At 46.8% G+C, this 15,313-nt stretch overlaps 1 protein-coding gene across 2 annotated transcripts; it reads right to left on the bottom strand.

Moving 5' to 3' along the window:
* Positions 1-1,621: 1,621 nt before the first annotated feature.
* Positions 1,622-14,718, bottom strand: HEMGN (hemogen). 2 transcript variants are annotated; one of them, XM_090039009.1, is made up of 4 exons: positions 14,593-14,718; positions 9,766-9,859; positions 6,275-6,477; positions 1,622-5,324 (listed from the first exon to the last, which is right to left on the bottom strand). In XM_090039009.1, the coding sequence occupies exons 1-4, from the start codon at positions 14,693-14,695 to the stop codon at positions 5,215-5,217; spliced, it is 510 nt and encodes a 169-aa protein (XP_089895135.1). In that variant the 5' UTR covers positions 14,696-14,718; the 3' UTR covers positions 1,622-5,214. The 2 variants fall into 2 exon arrangements, with proteins under 2 accessions (XP_089895135.1, XP_089895136.1); XM_090039010.1 differs by having other exon boundaries at positions 9,778-9,859.
* Positions 14,719-15,313: the final 595 nt, after the last annotated feature.

The following is a 15,313-nucleotide window of genomic DNA, read 5'->3' as shown; positions in this document are numbered from 1 at the left end:
TGGGCTGGGATTGGCCGAGAGGCTTGGATAACAGGGGGGGAGCAATTTTCCTGTGAGAGGGAACAAGAGAGAGAGAGAGTGGGGCTGAGGGACAGGCTGGAGACCGGAGATACTCTCAACACAGCGGTTCCTCGGAGAGCCCCGAGGAGCAGCAGAAGAGGCTGCCACGGGGGAGATCCAGTATCCAGTTCCCCTCTCCAGCCCGGGAGCCTGTGGAGACAGGGTCAGAGAGGGGCTGATTGTGTGGAGACTCCAAGCCAGGAAAGACCTGAAAGACCTGCCTGCAGCCTGCTGAACGGCTGGGTGAGCACAACAGAGTGGGGAGGGACTGCCAGAGTCTGCCCTGTTTTCCCTGCGGGGTGAGGGGCTCCAGGGGCTGCATTTGCCAGGCTGTGAGGCAGGAGAGTTGCTACAGCCTGCAGCTCAGATACCGCTCCCTGCTGAGCCGGGGAAGGCTGTCTTTGCAGGGACTGCAGAGGAGGAGTCGCTGCCTGCTGCCCGGAGACCCCAGGAGCTCGGAGACGGACACCAGCATCAGGGAGCGTCCACAGACCACGTCCAGGGACACAGACAGTTCTGCTCCCTGAGACACCCCACCGGGGCGGTGCACACAGGATCCCCAGTACACCGTGTGCAAGTGAGAGACTGTGTAAATAATTTCTTGAGGTTTTATTAGCTGGTATATCAGTGTGTTTATTTAACGGTTATTTGTTATGTTGTAAATAATTAAATCTTGTAAATAGTTTGAGAACTGTCTGGAGGGTGCTTGATTGTATGGGGAAGCTTTCCACCGCTCACTTTGGTGCTGTTCAGCCTTGCACCTGAACCAGGCCTCTTTAGCCTCGTGCTGTGCTGCTTTCTCTGCCAGCTCCATCCTACGCAATTCTAGCTCGAGCTTGCACTCCCCGTGCCTGCACTGTGCCTCCTGAGCTTTTAGATGCAGCTTGTATTTCTGGAGTTCCAAGTCAAGGGGTTGAGAGAGAGGTTGCTCCTCGGGGTCCTTAGTCTCTAAGAAGAGAGGAGGTGGAGATTGCTCTGCCTGATCAGCATCCTGTAGAGCTCTAATCCTGTCCTTTTTTTCTTTTGACCCTGTGGTATTGGAATATCTCTTTCCTCCAATGCCTTCACCAGGTCATCCCTGGTCATGTGGTCATACTTGTCAGCCATTCTAGCTAGCTACTCTATCCAGCTGACCCGATGCCAAATTAAAACCTTGTTTGCTCAAGGGTTTTCAGTGACTATTTCCTTTTCCCAAATTATACCTTCTAGACAGCAGGCTGTGAGAGCTGCACTGAGCCACCCACCTCACTGCACCCAAGTGCCTCCCCTCCAGGACACTTCATGTCTGGCCAACCCCCTCCTGGAGCACATCTGCAAGCCTGGGGTAACCATTGCCACCACCCAGGGGTCTGGTCTGTATTTGGGCTCTGTGCCCACAGGCATTGTAGACCTTGAGAATGCTTGACCCACTGCGAGACCTTGGGGTGCTTCCTTAAGCCTGAAGCACAGAAAGCAGCCTTCCTTAGGCAGCTGAGCATAGGGAGCATAAAGGTATGCCCAATCCCTCTCCCAGCAAGTACTACTGAGCTTGTTATAGTGGAGCACTTTATTGGTTAAAGAGGGTAGGTTTAGGGAAGGGTACAGTTAGAGAAGCGTCAAAGAATAACCCAGAGCAAACAGTACAGCTTGGTAGCCTTTTGTTACGCTTCTACATTACAGTAAGCTATATTTCTAGGTAAGTTTCAGGTAAGTTACTCACAAATATCATCCAAAGACTGATTTAAGCTTCCTCTGGAGGCAGGCAGTTCATTGTGTGTGTTTCAAGATGCCACTCCCAAGATGAAGGGACCCTTAAATAGCCTTTCTGACCTCACCTTCCAGGCCCAATCAAAGGCAGGTGTTGTTTGATGATGACCAACCAATTTAAAAAGCATCACAGTTACCTAAGGGTGTGACATGGCTCAAGTCTCTACCTCCATGCCATGATGTCAGTGCTTAAACAATAGAGACTAGGTTCACTCCCCCTGTACCTGCTTCAGGTCATGTAGCTATAACCCAGAAGATTGACAGACAGGTGAGGAGACAATGACAAAGGAAAAAAAACTAATAGAAGAGACTGGGATGGAATTCTTGCACACCATGGTCCCAGCCCTAGCTCTGCCCTTATCTGAGTTTCAGGCTTTCTGAATAAGCTTTGAACCTGCTTTCCACAAGGCTCAAGACTAAATTACTGGTGCAACTTAAATAAAAAACATCTCAGCCCTGTAGCAGACAACCAAAGCCTCACCAGGCTTAACATAAAATAAAGGCCATTTGCCTGCATAAATGAGCCTTTCAGTGTTCCAGATAACTCTCCCTTGTTCCCAGGTCTGCAGAGCTGCTTCCTTTCAGTCCCACTGCAGCTTCAGGAGCCCTGTTCTCTTCATGGCTCTCAGAGCTAAAAAAAACTACCTGACCAGCTCAGACCTAGGTCTTGTATAGCTCAAGCCTGAACCTTCTTTCAGTCATATGACTTCTCATGGCAGCTGACCTTTCTACAGGGTTGTTCCTTAACCCCAGTCTGCTGGCTGCCTGTGCTACAAAGATCCTGCCCTTAAAGGGCCATATCGCCTTGCAGTAACAGGGCAAAGGTTCCCTGTTACAAGGTCCAGAAGCTACCTCTGTCCAACCATCACTTTCCCTATGCCAACCCCTCTTTGGGCCTCTGCTAAGCTCCTCTCAAGGGGCATGGAAATGATGCCATAATACATTTCATACAGGCTGCCAAGCAATCATCAGCACAGAACTGGGCTGGAGATAGATAAGAGATCCATGGGGGTATGTAAGTACATTCTTTATAGAATTACCCACAGCAACACCTTAAAAGTTGTACTCTGACTGACATGACACTGTCACACTCTATAAGTTGAGCATGTTGCTTCTCTGCAATGCTGGGGCTTGTCCTGGCAGAAGTAAAGGTTGTTCCTCTCCTATCTCCAGGCATGTTATATAACATGCATGATGTGTAAACGTTGACAGTGGGGGAGCACAACTCTGCACCACTGCCACCATCCCTGCTGTTGCTGGTCCCTGGCTTCAGCCAGGCTGCATGTCAGACGGAGAATGGGTTCTAAGGTGCTGCAGTGGGTGATTCTATGAGTACTTATGCACCCTTGTGGATCTCTGATCCAGCTCCAGCCCAGCTCTGCACTGAAGAATGTGCCCTGCCACTGGCACAGAAATCTTGGGGGAAGGGGGCACATGACCCATGTGCCCCCCTCACCCACTGACATTGCCTATGTTATGTAACCCCTGGGGGCTGTGTCTGATATTCAGAGATGTGATTTCCAAGCTGTTCAACAGGTGATTTATTCCTAATGCTGAGAACACAAGAGGGTGCTGTCCTGTTCTGTTTAGACTTCACTGGTCAACTAGATCTTGGGGTCACAAAAAGAAAGCACACTTGCAGCCCCTGGATCTTAGGAGGGCATTAAAACCAAGTTATCTTTTAGGAAATTTCATGAAGGAAACCCATTGATATGGCAATGTGCCCAGGGAAAAAGGCAGTTCCTTAGGCCTGTGGTTCAACATCTGTGGCCTGTCATTACTTAATGGCAAAGGCAGGAGCTTTCAGTTGAAAATTATCAGGGACAGCCACATGGATGCTGCTTTTACACTTCTCGTTGACTACACCCTCTCCCCCCTCAAAAGTCTGCTGCTCCAGACCTTGACATTTACCAGTGTGGTTCCACTGCACTCAGCACCGTTGACTATTCCCCAACCTGCAGGAGTCCAAGGGCTTGAGAGCAGGTGCTGGGGGCAAATCCCAGTGGAGTATCTAAGGATAGGTGACTGGGGTATCAGTTCCAGGTACAAACTTAGAAGGGGTACAAGAATCTTGCTGCCAGTACAGCTGCTGCCCAGGGTGAAGACCCTTCTTCGTATGCTGCTGACATGCCCAGAGCACCCTCACTGATGGGGACTGGAGCAGCCAGAGCATGCTTGGACCCATCTTTGAAAGGACATACTGCTGGTGCAGTGTGGACAAGCCCTAAAAGGCCTAATTTTCAGACTTTCCACGAAATTACAGGGGCTCTGCTCAGCACTACTGGAAGCAGGCCAGTTTTATAACTACCCCTCGCTGTTGCATCCATGTTTGAAAACGTGAGCCTGCAAGTACAATGTACTGGTCAGAGTAAAGCAACTACATTGCCCCTTTTTTATTCATTCATTGATTAAAGCAAGGGTGGGCAAAATGCAACCCACGGGCCAGATGTGGCCCGCCAGGCCATTCTATCTGGCCCACAGGACCCCTAATAAATTTAGAAAATTAATATTTATCTGCCCCTGGCTGCCTGTCATGTGGCCCTCAAAGGCTTGCCAAAACTCAGGAAGCGGCCCTCTGCCTGAAATAATTGCCTGACCCTGGATTAAAGGATGCTGCTCTTCCATTAATGACAAACACTGCATTACCTCCAGGATGCCTTAGATGTATTATTCCTTGTCCTTTCTCTAGCCTTTGTGCTTATCCAGAAAGCTATAGCCAAGTTTCTTTAACTTGCAGGGCTTATGTAAGAGAGTTATAAAGGCAGCACTGCTGATAAGCAGAAGATGAAAGGGAAACACAATTATTCTCCTGGTCTGAGGAAGAACAGGGGCCAGAGAGGACAATACAAATAAACTGCAGAAATACAGCTTAAGGCTTGCAACCTGAAGAGGCACCTGTGTTGTCCAGGTTTCAGCACTAGAATAACAGCTACATCATAACCAGATATGCCCATCTTGCCAAGGTGTCTCTGGGAGATTCAGATTAAGCAAAATTGCAGTTACACATTTACAGGGACTGGGAGGCTGGATAATCAGTTCATTCCACAGTGCTTCCACAGATCTGTCTATGATCCTGATTCTGCAAGCAATTGTGGCAAAAAGCTGCTACACTATGGACCTTCATGGAAACAGGAGTTTCATATAGAATACGAGGTGAATTTGAAAGAGAATCAAAAGAGCATATGATACTTTCCTTAGCACATAATTATTGAGCTCTAGCAGTTTATTATTTTTCAAGAAAATTAAGGTATTTCCCCAGTATTTGTATGAAGGCAAAACAGCAGGTTAGAAGGGTAACAGCACAAGCTTTTGGGTTTTATTCCTTACACAGAAATAGCAGGTCTAGATCATTGTACCAGTGTTTGGAATTCAACTGATGCAATTGTTGAAGAAGAAGAAAAGAAAAATTCAAAATAAAGCAGAGGGGCGGTATTCATTATCCTGGTAGTCATTTTCCAGAGGAGTGTTCAAATCCTCTAGTATTTCCCCTTCTGCTGACCCGGGTGCTTCTTTCTGCTCTGTAAAACACACACACACACACACAAAAAATCATGATCTGTGATCCTGTGGTGATGGAGCCTGATTCATAATCTTTTTCGAGTCAGACCCACTATTTTAAAATGGGTGTGATGTGCCTTGCACAGGTAGGCCAGGAGCTGCAAGGCCAGTCCCTTGGTTTGCAGGGTGCTCGCCATACTGTTCAGTGAGGTGAGTTCCACACGGCAGAGCCCAGAAGCAAAACACATCCCAGGAAAGTCAATTGGGCCCTGAGTTGGTACCAAGGTCCCCGATGCAGGATGAGGTTCACAGGGCCTGGGTTTTAAAACACTGTGTCCCTCACCTTTTTACTAAATTTGGTGGTAGCAGAAGGGGAGCAACACCTCTGAAACACAGGCCCCAAATATTTGCCATGCTTCAAGGCCAGGTGAATTCCCTGTTTGTATTCGTTCCATGGGCCAATGGGTCTCCAAACCTCACAGAGCTTCAGGAGAGCTACCTGTAGGATCTTGGAAGAGACAAGACTAGCCTGGCCCTGAGACTGCCTAAGTCCCAGAGATCTTAGGTCAGATTCTGAGTAAATATGAGGTCCAAGCCAGTGTAACTCCACTGATGGGGATGAGGATGGCACTGACCTACAAGGCCATAAGAGCAGAATGTAACCACTTGCATCAGGCAGAGATGCACAGATCTCAGCCCTTCTCAGGATGTGAGCAGTCTCTGTGCTCTTCCAGGAGTTGATGAATGGATGGTCTGTAAGAGGGGCCAGTTGTTCAGAAGGAACAAGCTCCTCTCTGCAGCTTGGAGGGAAGCAATGGCCCAAAGCTTTAGGCTGATTCACCAAGACTGTCCACTGTCTGAGCAGTGCCTCTCCTCTTGAGGGACATAGCTAGGGGAGGGTGCTCATTCTGAAGCCTATTAGTCTACAGGATCCCCAGAAACTTACCTGCTGCAAACAAATTGCCCTCACCTGAGATCCCCTCCACTGCCTCCTGCAGGGTGTCACTGGGCAGCTCATGGACTGTGATCACAGGGTGCTCTTGGGGGGTCTGGGCTTGTTCTGACAGCTCATTCTCTGACTCTTTAAGCTGAGGCTCTGGCTGTGTAACCAGTGGTCGGCCCCTTCCTCTTCCAGCTCCTCGGCCCCTCTTCTGCCTTTTGTTTTTCTCCTCCCTGTCAGAACATGAGGGCATTTCACACACACATGCTGTGACCTTATGGTGAGCTTATAAGCATGGAAGGAAATGACGGTGCTGCCAGGCACCCTCAGTGTGAGGCAGGCATCAGACTCTCCTTATTCTAGCAGCACTATGCTGGGATGGCCCTACCAATATGGTGATACCAGCAAATCAGGCATAGTTCACTTCCACCCCCACAAGCTCTATCAGCAACAGTAGCTTCTTAGGGGTTCTTGCCAACATAATTACAGCAACCAGAAATGATGCCCAACCCTAGTGGACAGACAGAGACCAGCCAGACATGTTATATAGTCCAGACCTGCATGCCTGAGCCATTGGTCATAGTGGTCTCTGTATCGTATGTGTGACAAAGCTGCTGTTGCTTGAGGGCCGTTACCACCTGGGAAAATAATGGTCTGTGGATGACACCCAGCCTATGGAAGCAGATAGCAGGTGGGTTATGGAGTTCCCTAGAGCCATGATGGCTAAAATTGAAAGGCAAATATTATGCCAGGAATCCTTACACTCACCACTGCATGCTGGGCAATGGCTGTTCAGGGCTTGGAAGGATAGTGAGATCCCTTGAATGAGGATTAGATTAACCTGCTAGCAGAAATGTGGGGTGGAAAATTTTCCAAAACACGAATTTTCCAGTGCTTTATTTTTCCGTGGGAAATCTTCTGTTTCTAAAAATTCATTGTTTCATAAAATTCATTAGTAACAATGAATGGATGCCAAAACAATATTAGGCAAGCTTGGCAGTTTTAAAGTTATAATTAATGTTTTTCCAGTGATTATTCCTAGGAAGTGTGTGAGAGGGTACATATATGTTTTATTGATTTGTAAACAGGAGGGTAAATGCACTCACATAATCATCCAAATCAAAAATCAAGTTATAAATTCACCTAATTGGCTGTGCAGGTCAAATCAAAACCAAAGCATAGCATATCATGCACAGTTCTTTGGGTGTGCTAAAATTAATGTGTCAACAGTTTTCAGAGCCTTTATTTTTCTTCTTAAATTTAAACAAACAATGTAAAGGAAGTTCATGCTATTGTGTATTGTCTTTACATTTTTACAAGTATTCCAATAAAAATAATTTCTTTCCACATAAAGCTTTGAATTTGTTTGACTGTAACATTTAAACCACATTAAGTGTGCTGTATTTAATTTTTGTCCTAATCAAATATTTCAGTTCAAATACTTGAAGCTATTCAGACATAAAATTAACATGAGGGTACCTGTTTAGTTTTATTTACTAAATATAAGTCAAATAAACATGCTAAATAAGATCACACTTTATTTAGGGCACTGGACAATTTTCTGTGAAATTTTCCAATTAAAATTTTCCTGAAAACCCACATCTCTGCCTTCTAGGAAAAGCCATGGGCAATGGGCACAGAAGCAGTACTGGGCACAGTGCGAGTCCCCTCTATCCCCTGCTCCTCACTACTCTTTCTTCACTCCCTGTGGGCTTCCACAGCTGTCAAGCCCTATGCAACTCCATGCATGACACAATATGCAAAATATGCAATGAGTTTACATATGTATGAATATTTGCAAGTCACACAGCTATGGATTATGGGCAATGCCCCATGCCCTAGACACTGGTGAAGGGAAGAAACAGGGCTACACTGAGTTTGAAGCCAGAGTCTAGTAGGGTATGTGTGCTGAATGAAGAGAGATGTCAAGAGAGACGCAGAGGTAGTACTAGAAGTTGCCTGTGATGATGACACAGTGAGTGCTGGCATGTAGGTGGGCCTGGATGCTAGTTAGACTTTGCTGGAGGTAACTGGGAGGAGGGTGCTAGATGCTGGCATATTTGGAGGATTCTGGTTTAAGGGATGGGTTCATTTTGGGAAGAGATCTAAGGTCTCTGCACAGAGCAGAGATCTGGTTGGGGGGCAGGAACTGTCCTTGTAGGTTGGTCTAGAATAGGGCGCTCTCTGTGGGCTGGCAGGGAGCAAGGTTATCGAGACAGCGGAGATCTAGGAGGAAGGGTTTCCTTGTGGCAGTTGTCTCTAACCCATGCCGCACAGGGTGCACATTGCCTGCATGACTCTGAAATTACAAAGACCAACAGGAAGTAAAAAAATTAAAACTAAGCTTGACAAGGAGAGTGAAGCATGTTGTTGCCTACAGTGTGGTACTTGCTCAGTGTGGTTGCCCAGGAGCTGATGGATGTTAGGACCTGCTTCTCTAGGGCCCACCTGGGTTATAGGATCTCTCTCTGGAGGGCTGGGATCTCTTAGGAGCCAGATCTGGCAAGGTACAGGGATTGGGCTAAGGCCTAGGGGCTTGTACAAGGGCTGAAGAGGTGCTGTCTTGTGGCGCAGAATCTGTCTAAGGACACCCAGGCTCATGTGAAGTCCCTTTGACTCCTGTCCTCTCCCGCCAGGCCACCCAGTGCAAAACAACCACCTTCCCAAGCCATATGAGCCTGCTGGCACAAATCTATGGGTGCCTGCAGACATGATGGACATCTGCTCTGATGCTGTAATTACAGTGTGTTGGACCAGACTTGATTAATCAAGTCTGCTGGAGTATGCTAATTAGCACACTCCAGCAACCTTGGCATTTCATGTAGTCAGTGTCCCTGCATGAGCAAGCTTTAGTTAAAGCACCCCCACTGCCATTTTGGAGCATGGGATGCTGAATACACATGGTGCTGTGGGCGCTTTAATTAGAGCAGCTTCCAAGAGCCATTCTAATTAAAGCACCCCTCCCCATCCCCGGAGCATGTGTAAAGATGCCTATGTGATGCCACAGTCTGATAAGACACAGTTCCCCAGGGCAGAAGGACAAGCACAAGGGGCGATGCAGGGTTGCACTGGTCCTGGACTATAGGACTAGGTTTAGCCTCTAGGGCCAGCAGTGTATCAACTACACAATCCTAAGAGCTGCCCTGAAGGGCTCAGCCATCCCTCTGAGGAATACATTGACTCTCTGGTGTGCTGCTGAGATGGAGAGGATACCTGCTGCCCAAACAATCAGCACATTCTCTCCCTGCTACTGTCTTGCCAAGCTCAACTCTGCAGACAAGCACATTAAGAGCAAAAGCAGTAACTTTTCTTCCTGCCCTGCTTGGGGGGAGGAGGCCTGGGTACATGATGCAACATGCATACAAAGTTTATACCAACCCCTTATGCCCCTGCAGAGTACATATCATCCCAATCACCCTCTAAACCCACAGCAATCCTTAGCATCCAGGAGTAATTTTCTGCTCATCCATGGCATCCGCATCTCTAAAATAAAATCTCGCTGCTTTGTAAGAACAATTTACCCCAGGACCCACTGAATAGTGTCTTTCTCCTGGGCTTCAGTTTTCCTTTTCCTGAGCAGCTCTCGGTCTCTCAAACGCCTTGTGATGATGACATCTGTGAGAACAAACCAATCATCAGTACAGCACCACAGGTAATGAGCCACCAGTAGAAACCTACCCACCCAGGGGTGAGAGGGCCCTGCTGTGGGTGGCTCTAACAAGAAAACCGAGGCTCTCAAGGTGGGCCCAGGCCCCACTCAGCCAGAGACTGAGTTAGCCTGTCTGGAACACCCTTGGGAAAGGGGTGCTTCAGGCTGCAGACAAGTTACCAGGCTTTCATATTTAAATGAATGTTAATATGCTTTGTATGAGCATTTTGGGCATTGCTTTGGACAGGAACTTGGAGACAGCCAGCAGGAGGTACTGAGCTTGAATGAAGAACTCATTCAAGGCCTTCTCAACCATGGCATAGCAGAACCTAGAGAGGGAGGTAGCCATGTTAGTCTGAAGTCAGCCAGGAGGTAGGGTAGATATGTACCTTTATCAGCTAACTAAGATATATATAGAGAGAGAGAGCACAAGCTTTCATGATTGTGAAAACTTGTGCTTTCTCTATGTATTAATCTCATTTGGTTGGTCTATAAAGGTGAAGTGTTGGTCTACCCTGTCCTGTAGCAGAACCTGTTAAACTGATCCAGGTCTAAAGCATTCTGGATAGCCAGAGTTTTGAGTATCAGCTTTGTCCCATTCATTAGCCCCCCATTCATATCCAGCCCCTGGCTGCACCTCCCAGCACTACTGCCCCTCTTGTCTCTCTCCTTTACAAAGTCTAATGTGCCCTTTACCACAGAGACCTGCAGCCTGCTTCAAGACCCAGGAAAGCCAATGGAAGGCCCTGCTTTATTTCCTCTGGGTCTTATATCAAGCCTTGGCTTCTATATCCACATGTAGATTCACCCCCATATGCCACTGTAGCCAGATCTAAACTCATAGCGCTCCTTTATCTGAAAGTGTCTGTGCACCTTTGGCTGGGTATTTTTAATACATCAGAGGCACACTGCCTATGGGCAAAATCTAGCTAGGCAGAAGGTCAGTGCAAGGCACAGACCCCACTAGTCCTGCTTAGGACATGTCTATACAGGCACCACTGGTAAAAAAAATACACAGCCCACTTACCCCCACTGGGGCCTACCAGCAACCAGCAGGCAGGCAGAGTACATGACTCAAGAGTGGTACTGAGTTGCTGGGAGCAGACCTGAGTTATCCCTCCCATTTCTTCACACACAAGTGGCTACACTGCTGCTGGTTCAGGAGATAACATGTAGGGAGTAGTATAGCATGTCTGAGCTCACTGCTATCTGGCATGGTGATTTTGCCAGGTCAGCAATCCCACAGTGGCTCCGTAAGCAGCTCTGGGTCTGAAGGGTGTTCACTTCAGTGAGGGGGGGCAAGACCAACCAGGCAGAGCTAGACAGAATGCCATTTCAGTCCTACTTAAATCCTTGTCTGAGAGCACAGCTGAGCAGAGGCATGAAGGAGGCCCCTTTCACAGAGGGAGAGGCGCAGGATATCACCCACTCATTAATCATACCTTGCAACCCCTGTGTTTTATTTTTACTCTGGGCTTTGGTGAGTTGCCCAGGGTCAAAGGGAAGGTCCATGGCAGAGGCAGACACATAACATCCTGAATCCAGTAACAGACGATACTCCCATTGACTGTACTGGGGAAAGAATTTCTTCAGACCCTACCCAAGAGACATGGTCCCTGACATAGTGGTGTGAGTCTCCAGTTTATCAGTCCTAGCCTGTCCAGCCCAGCCCAGCCCAACCCGCCAACTGTGACAGTGCTGCCTTCTGACATAGCTCCCTGCCAATGAAGATCTCAGCAAAGTATCTCCAAACAAATTCCATCCAGAATCACAGCACCAAGGATTGGATGATTTCTAGGCCTCTGCAAATAGGCAGCTATTTGATTCAGCTTCAGATCCAGCCATTTTGGATGCCAGGGATCCAATCCGGAGCCCCAGATCAGCTTCCTGCTTCGATTCAGCCAAAGCAGCTCCGAAGCTTCAGAGCCGCTTCAGAGATCTGGCCACAGGGTATAATGGGGAATCAATGAAATACCTATAACATTGTTGTTTTTTGTTTGATTTGGATGAAACTTGCACAAGGGTTAGCTGCTGGTGAGAGCATGAGGTCTGCCAAGTTTCAAGAAGATTGCTGCAGGGGCTCGGGGGGAACTGCACCCCAAATTCTTTAAAGCAAAACTCATGTCACATGTATGTGTTACACCACAGGGGGGTGAAAACTGCAGGGATGGTGGCCCCTGCTGAGGCCACAAAGCCTGCCAGGTTTCAAGGTGATAGGTGAGGGGTTTGAGGGGAACTTCACCTCAAGCTGCTGACAGGCAAAACTTGTGACAGATAACCCTGTGTGTGTTAAGGCACAGTGGGCTGAAAACTGCAGGGATGCTGGCTCCTGCTGAGGCCACAAAGCCTGCCAAATTATACCCTATGGCCGGATCTCTGATCTAAGCAGCTCCAAAGCTTTTCCAAAGCAGTTCGGAAGCTCTGAACCACTTCGGAAGCCAGCACTTTGATCTGGACATGCTGCTTCGGCGTCCAAAGCGCCCGAATCTTCTCCGGATCTGAAGCACGGTCTGAAGCCTCACACAGCCCTAATGATTTCCCTCCCTGAGCCTGTGCCCCGCCTTCTCCAACCATAGCATTATGTGAACAAGACTTGAAGCCCTGAGCACAAGCTCCCAGGTTGCAATGAGCTGAAGCACAGGTTAAGCTATGACATGTTTGGGAGAGCAGGCAAGGTGTGAGGAATGGGAACCTCTTTGAGGGCATGTAAGAGGTCACAGAAAGAACTACAAGATGATGGGCTTTCATCATTTCACATGGATCAATACTCCTCAGTGCACAGTATATACAACATAAACTAGGCCTCATATCTTCCAAACAAGAGCCTCTGTGCACATAATGAGTAAGACCAAGTGAGCAAACCCTGTGAGACCAAGGTAGGACTGGGATCCCCTCTGTGCAGATGGGGAACAGAGTCACATAGCAGTAACAAGCCTCCCTGCATTCGCATGGGGATGAGCTAAGAGTACAATGTCTTATTCCTCATCGTATGTATTAGCTACAGGAATTTCCATTCCTGGGCGTGTAACTCAGAACAAGAGGAAAAAATATGTTATAAACTTTGGAAATGCTCCTTTAAGGAGTGTGACCCCCTGCAATACAAGCACAGGCTTCTTGCTTCTGTGCCAGAGGTATAAGTTCATCTCTTGTTGTGGACTCATGCCTAAGGTTGTCCTAGCTGTACATGGATGCCTGGTCTTTCAGGCTGAGTTGAAGGCAGATAGACATGGTGCTGACCTCATCACTCTCTTGTGTGCTGTTGACTACAGAAACTAGCCTGCCTTAAACACCTCCCCCCCACCAGATCAGTGGAGGAACAGGTGTAGGAAAACATTTGCCTTGAGTTTTTTTTTACAATAATGCCTGAAGGCTTCATTACATCAAGCAGGGGAGGGGTGAAGAGATAGCCCTCATGCCAAAAAGCCTACAGTCTAAATGGGCAAGACTGACAAATGGCGAGAGATGACACCAAGATGTTAAGCAGGAAGTTGATGGGCAGTGAGTGGTCTGTCTCATGGCTTCTTATTCACAGAAAAATGACAGCATCTGGCCTTAAAAACTGTGGTGTATTCAGAGAGAGATGCCATGTTCTAGTTTTACAGAAAACAGCATCTTAACAACAGTCCCCTTCAGCATAATGATACCAGTGATATGCAAGGCACTGTGTTCAGTAGATAACGGTCTGCCAACAGAATACTTCTAAGGAGGACTGGAACTACGGTGGCACAGGACTGTCAGGCTTAATTCAGTAACAATTATTAAAACCCTGAGCTACTGTAGTACATAACATCATCCCCCAGTCAAACATCAACTTATTTCTTTTCAGGAGCTGAGGCAAACAAATAAATATATACATAAATAAAATCATTTGAGATAAAGAAAATAATCTGAGGAAAGCACTCTGAATTAAAGGCGAAAAAAACCTGTTTCCTTGGCCTACCATCCTTAGCAAATTCTTTTTGACGGATCAGTGAAACCTCCAACCTGCTTGCCTTTATTAGTATAGCACACAACAGTTTGTGAAGTCTGAAGTGTGGGATTAATCCCTTGCTCATGTAAAATCCTGTTAAACCGGTATGCAAACTTTCTGTTGTTTAAAATATTTTGGAAGGTCTGTCTCCAGCTTTGTGTCTGTTAAAGCAGTCATCAACACAGGATTCACCCTACTGAACAGTGCTCTGAATTGAGTATTGCATTAAAATGACAGAAACGTAATGAAAAATGTCGTATTATTTAACTCAGAGCATTGATGCAAATTGGTATTGAAGCAAAAAGATGCACAGTTAATACTTTGACACAATAAAACTGAGAACAAGGAACTATTATATTATACAACTGATGTATAAACCTACCATATATTTATAATGGACAGTTATAATATTTAGGATGGGTTTTATCTAAGCTGTGAATTATTTTCAAGTGCTTTTATCTTTCATGGCTTTAACGTAAAATGTGAGAAAAATAATACACTGTTAATTTTTCAGAGTAAAGATCAGTTTCCTCCAAACCAGACATTACTATAAATGACATAGATTTGATCACTTAAGCTCTTTTTATGCATTAAGGAATTATAATTCTCTTTCTTCTGCTAAAAATTCTAGTTCACCATGAGACTACAATAAATTCCCTTTCCCTCAGGCTACATCATTACTACTAGTACCTGGTACAGCATACTCCTCATGGTGCATCAAAGCATTACCTGGTACAACATACTCCTCACTGGCCGGCAGAGGCTGGTGGTCAGGTTCTGAATAAGCGTGGTCCTTTCCTATCCCCTCCATTTTATTTTGCAATGAGGGCATCAGGAGTTATGAGTGCTACATACTGCAAAAGAAGTGTTAAAAAAAAACTCCTACAGGCTGCCCGCCCAAAATAGCTTATCTGGTCAGACCATGGGTAGAGTAATAATATTCTTCTTATCATGTTGCAAAGGTGTATAAGTCTGGGCCTATGTCTTGGTATGTGGCTGCACAACATAATTGCTTCTTCACCACAATGCTCTTAAAATAGAAAACTAAAAGTTGTTGAGGCTGATGTACGCTGGGTTGGTTGTATTTAATAAAGTTGTTGTAGGGGAAGAGCAGAATGCCCCAGACTCTTTGCTGGTGCTTGGTGGGAGAGGCAGGTGGGGAAAATCCAACCCAAAAGGTGCATTCTACTCTATGCAGGGGGCTCTCATTTTGGGTCTTAAGTGTGACATAAACGGTATACTGGCATTCAGTGTCGGGTGACTTTCACTACAGTGGACAATAGAGTATCTTGAATCCCTTGAATAGGGAACTTGCTAACAATCATCTCTTTTGCCCAAGGAGAAACAACTCCTTTCCAGGGCTCTTGTGGTACTCATGGAGTGAAGAGGTTGTGTGGAGTAGTGGAACATGCACTGGACTGGGGCTCAGGAGAGCTAGGTTTTGTTCTTA

The sequence above is a fragment of the Crocodylus siamensis genome, chromosome 3, assembly GCF_052110815.1.
Source record: "Crocodylus siamensis isolate JL-2025a chromosome 3, ASM5211081v1, whole genome shotgun sequence".
Lineage (NCBI taxonomy): Eukaryota > Metazoa > Chordata > Crocodylia > Crocodylidae > Crocodylus > Crocodylus siamensis.
Note: the sequence above shows the minus strand (reverse complement) of the source record. Positions and strands in the feature narration are given on the sequence as shown.